The following is a 5,645-nucleotide window of genomic DNA, read 5'->3' on the forward strand; positions in this document are numbered from 1 at the left end:
GGACTCTCCTGAGCTCTACTGAGTACTACTGGACTCTACTGAGTTCCGGGTTAGGCTCCACCCGTCCTTACTGGGCCCAGATGGGGAGGTACCGGGTCCAGATGTGGAGGTACCGGATCCAGATGTGGAGTTACTGGACCCAGATGTGGAGGTACTGGGCCCAGATGTGGAGTTACTGGGCCCAGATGTGGAGGTACCGGATCCAGATGTGGAGTTACTGGGCCCAGATGTGGAGTTACCGGGCCCAGATGTGGAGGTACTGGGCCCAGGTGTGGAGGTACCGGGTCCAGATGTGGAGGTACTGGGCCCAGATGTGGAGGTACAGGGCCCAGATGTGGAGTTACTGGGCCCAGATGCGGAGGTACTGGGTCCAGATGTGGAGTTACTGGGCCCAGATGTGGAGTTACTGGGTCCAGATGTGGAGGTACTGGGCCCAGGTGTGGAGGTACCGGGCCCAGATGTGGAGGTACCGGGTCCAGATGTGGAGTTACCGGGCCCAGATGTGGAGTTACTGGGTCCAGATGTGGAGGTACTGGGCCCAGGTGTGGAGGTACCGGGCCCAGATGCGGAGGTACCGGGTCCAGATGTGGAGTTACCGGGCCCAGATGTGGAGTTACTGGGTCCAGATGTGGAGTTACTGGGCCCAGATGTGGAGTTACTGGGTCCAGATGTGGAGTTACCGGGCCCAGATGTGGAGGTACTGGGCCCAGATGTGGAGGTACTGGGCCCAGGTGTGGAGGTACCGGGCTCAGATGTGGAGGTACTGTTTACCGTCGCAGGGGCTCTGGTGTGGTCGGTTGTCCCGGTGACCGACAGTGACAAGGTTGTCATGGCAACATGGGTGGTGTTGGAAGACACTAAAGAGGAAGAAGAAAGTACGTGACAGGAAGTGAAGGTAAAGGTTTGATCACTGATCGATCGATTGGCTTGTTCAGTTTGTTAAAAAAGCAGCAGGTTGATCAATCGAGAATATTGATCATGATTTGTAGCTATAATATGATCGATGTGTTTGGGTTTTAAAAAAACGTAAAGAACTGCTCTGGGTTCTGGTTTCTGAGCCTGAACAATCGATCATTAATCAATCGATCAGCTGATCTGTTAAAAGTATTTTTTTGTACATTTTATGCTTTTATTTTGACAGAGAGAGACAGGAAGCAGAGACAAGACAGACTGTCTCAGTCCAACTATGATCACTGCTTTAGGCTCTAACCACTTCACCACCAAACTCCCCTAGTTAGTCAATCAATCAATCAATCAATCAATCAATCAATCAATCAATCAATCAATCAATCAATCAATCAATCAATCAATCAAACAATCAAACAATAGTTTTAAGTCTAAATCTAAATCAGGTTTTTACACCTGAACCGTCCTCAGGCGTCTCCGTCCTCCAGACTCTGACCTTGCTCTGTTTGGTTCCTCAGTGAAACAAACTAATATCAGAGTGTCCAGGTGAGTCCAGGTGAGTCCAGGTTAGACCAGGTTAGACCAGGTGAGTCCAGGTGAGTCCAGAGTTTCTTACCTGTGCCGGTGAAGCCGAGGACGAAGAAGAGAACGAGCAGCGTCTCCATCTTTCTGCAGGGAAATCCAACGGTTTGTGACAAAGATCTCAGTGTGAGCGGCTGCTGGAGTCTGATTCCTCCAGAGAAAGGCTCCTTTATACACCTGCACAGGTGGAGGGAAGGGGGGAGGAAGGAGAGGGAGGGGGGAGGGTCTGTCTTACCCTCACAGCACCTGATGCAGGTGTGAGCTCAGAGCTCCACTCTGTGGTCACTTCACTGCTGCAGAGCTCAGTCCGTTTAAATCAGTTTCCTGTTTCACCTGACGACCTCCAGCTGTGTCCACTAGATGGAGCCAGATCACTGACATTAACATTTGGCATTGTAATAGATAGTTGTCTGTTGTTTTACACTGTCAAAACTTTCAATGGCAGACGTTTTTATTACAAGGCCACATTTTAATGTCAGGGATCTGGCTCCATATGTCCAGATGTTTGATGTTAAGGAGAGAAAAACAAACTGAATCAATGACTCAGTGTCGTGTGTTTAAACCTCCAACCACCAGAGGGCGACGCTGAGAACTTCACTGAAGACTGCACTGTAACTGCACACCTGTTTGTTATGGTTATCAATTTCACTATTTGAGGAGCTAATGCCTGTTCTGTTTATTCTGCATCCACTGACTGACTGTTACACAAAACACTGAGATGTTTATTGTACAGAGTTGAACTCTACTGGGTAACAGAAAATATATTTATTTTCATTGTGAGAGTTTATTGTGTTGCTTATTCTGCTAAGACTTCTGATTTACAACATAGAGTTGATTATTGACTGATTATATTTTTAATCTTGACACTGACAGTGGAAAATGAAAAAGGGCATAGGCATCTTCCTTACAAGATTGAAGAGAGCGAGTGATCAGTGGCAGCTTTTATGTGGAGGGATTTGTCTGTAGTAACTAACTAATTTGACAGACATAAATGGAACACTTTTATTCTGCCTCTCCAAAAGAAGGATTTCCACCTTAACTCAGCTCCATGTTGGAATTTCCTTTCTGGATCAGTAAAGTTCACTCTACTCTATATTCTGTCTGTTCAGCGTCCTCCAACAAGGACGGGTGGTGGTGGTGTTCCTAATGTTCACAATGTTCACATTGGTATTCATTAGTTGTTGGTTCAAGCATTAATGAGGTAATGGCTGCTGTTAGAATGTTATTTTCTTTTCAATTATGTTCCTCCTTACACGTTTATTGCTGGATTTATGAACATCAACTAATATTGCATTACAGTACATCCATAATCATTATAATGGAAACTTAAATAATACTTATTTTTGCACTTACTTATCCTAAATTAGAAGTGTAACTAAAAAAAATGGATTTACACACCTAGTTTGAATTTTATTCTAATACAAGTACAAATACTTTTTTTCCCTCAAAAAAAAAAAACACTTTACGTTAACTGCATCCTGTTATGTTCAAATCCACATCCTGTTATTAATTATTATTATATGTTATATTACTAATGTTGACTAAAGCAATGATTTTGTATGAAATTCAGACTATACCCATTGTGTTTTGTTTGAAATTTACCGGATGCTCAGTGCATTTGACTTCCTGTTTGGAGTGATCTAGTCTACATAGACTGATGAATGCTGGCTGTATGACACTCTTGATCTGCATGTTTTGTATTGAAGTAATCCAAAGTAACCAAAAGTAATCGGGTACATTACTTTAATTTTGTGATACTGAGAGTAAGTTTCTGATTACATTTTTTAACAGGTAACTTGTACTTGTATTAGACTTTTGAAGTAGCCCTCCCAACCCCAACCACACCCCTTGTTTCCATAGTTATACTCCTCGTCAACTAGGAGCCTCATCATCTGAGCTCTAGAAGAACTTGGACCCAGTCATTTTCAAACTTTTATTCATCTTCACACATTGAAACAACTGAAACATTTAAACAACCACATTTTACATCAGGTTGATGCTGATTGGATGGAGGTTGTCTGGTTTTCAGGTTATAGACAGAACCACTCCAACATGTCTGTGCAGGTCTATGACCTCATGAATATTAATGTAGGATCAGTGATTAAATGCATTTATAGGAGACTTATTCAGAATAGTGGTTAGATAAGATCTGATACTGATCTGATACTTGCCTCTGTATTCATCTGTCAGTGTTACCTCAATTATTTTGTTCCCTTCTAAAGGGGTTAGGGAACCGACTCCACAAAGTTTGACTACCCCTCCCACCATCTCCAGCCTCTCCCTCTATGGACTCAGGTCTTTTCTTTTCATAAACCCGACGTCCTCCCTCAGAGACTGAATCTATCTTGTGCAGCAGCTGTTGGACCTGATCTCTGTCCTCCATCCTTCTGTTGTTGAACACCTGGTACTGACCACTACACTTCTTCAGAAGCTTCTGCAGGTTCTTGTCTTTACTGATGAACTGCTTCGGGTCTTTGTTTTCCTCTTCCAGTCTGTCTCCGTAGGTGAACAGCACCATGGTGTGTTTAGAGACATCAGGACTCAGCATGTTCTCCAGAGCCTCCAGACCTTTCTGCTCCTGTTCAGTGAATCTTCCCAGCTGGATGGTGAGGAGGAAGACGTGAGGACCTGGAGAGCTCAGCTTCAGAGCTTCCTCCAGCTGAGCCTTCACCTGGTCCTGGTCAGAGCTGAAGAGACCGGGGGTGTCCACCACAGAGACTCTACGACCACCAACCTCACCTCCTCTCTCCTCACACCTCAGTGTCACAGGTGAAACACTGAAGCTACAGTCGAACTCCTCCGTCCCCAGGATGGTGTTTCCTGCTGAGCTCTTCCCAACTCTCTCCTGACCCACCAGCACCACCCTCAGGTCAACCCTCCCACCATCTCCAGCCTCTCCCTCTATGGACTCAGGTCTTTTCTTTTCATAAACCCAACGTCCTCCCTCAGAGACTGAATCTATCTTGTCCAGCAGCTGTTGGACCTGATCTCTGTCCTCCATCTTTCTGTTGTTGAACACCTGGGACTGACCACTACACTTCTTCAGAAGCTTCTGCAGGTTCTTGTCTTTACTGATGAACTGGTCTGGGTCTTTGTTTTCCTCCTCCAGTCTGTCTCCGTAGGTGAACAGCACCATGGTGTGTTTAGAGACATCAGGACTCAGCATGTTCTCCAGAACCTCCAGACCTTTCTGCTCCTGTTCAGTGAATCTTCCCAGCTCGATGGTGAGGAGGAAGACGTGAGGACCTGGAGAGCTCAGCTCCAGAGCTTCCTCCAGCTGAGTCTTCACCTGGTCCTGAGTCAGCTCAGAGCTGAAGAGACCGGGGGTGTCCACCACAGAGACTCTACGACCACCAACCATAACTTCTCTCTCCTCACTGTAATGTATTGTGGGTTTGATACTGTGACTTTAAGGTCAAAGGTAACCGGGGGACAACAACACTTCCGGGGTTAGAGCCATGTTGTACTGTGATCTGGTAGTTAAGTAAAGTTGAACTGGCTGTGACACGAAAACCTGGTCGTCCTGTCAAATCATTCATCACACCAAATATTACATGGTGTCAGAGAAAATACGTGAAGAGGCACAATGGCACACTTCAAGCCACCGCCGAGCTTGAGCCTACAAGGGAATCTCGCGGAGAATTGGAAGACATGGCTACAGCGCTACGAGCTATTCGCGATTGCCAGCGGTGTAGCGGAAAAGTCAGAAGAGGTGCAATGCGCGACTTTCCTGCATGTGGCGGGGGAAGAAGCCATAAAAGTGAGTAATACGTTCGTCTTCGCCGACGCCGAGAGGAACAAAATAGCTCCAATGAAGCAGAAGTTCCGAGATTACTGTGAGCCCAGGAAAAACCTGCCATATATCAGACACATGTTTTTCACCCGTGTCCAAGGCCCGTCAGAAACGATAGACGCCTATGTGACAGACCTAAAAAATAAAGCGAAAGACTGTGAATTTGGCGACCTGTGTGACTCACTAATACGTGACAGAATTGTCTGTGGAATACGTGATGATCAAGTAAGAGCGAGATTGCTCAGAGAAGCCGACCTGACGCTTGTTAAAGCACTCGATGTGTGCCGTGCCAGTGAACTGACGTCCACCCAAATTAAAGTGTTGCATGAAGAAGTTGATGTGCAAAAAATAAGCACAATGAGAG

General features: G+C 45.7%; 1 protein-coding gene across 1 annotated transcript; it reads right to left on the minus strand.

Moving 5' to 3' along the window:
- Nucleotides 1-3,685: 3,685 nt before the first annotated feature.
- LOC146959753 (GTPase IMAP family member 8-like) lies at nt 3,686-4,854 on the minus strand. Its single transcript, XM_085772932.1, has one exon. It carries the CDS (start codon nt 4,847-4,849, stop codon nt 3,686-3,688), a length of 1,164 nt encoding a protein of 387 aa, XP_085629058.1. The 5' UTR covers nt 4,850-4,854.
- Nucleotides 4,855-5,645: the final 791 nt, after the last annotated feature.

The sequence above is a fragment of the Trachurus japonicus genome, unplaced genomic scaffold, assembly GCF_045865225.1.
Source record: "Trachurus japonicus isolate A0001 unplaced genomic scaffold, Traja_1.0 AP031100.1".
NCBI lineage: Eukaryota > Metazoa > Chordata > Actinopteri > Carangiformes > Carangidae > Trachurus > Trachurus japonicus.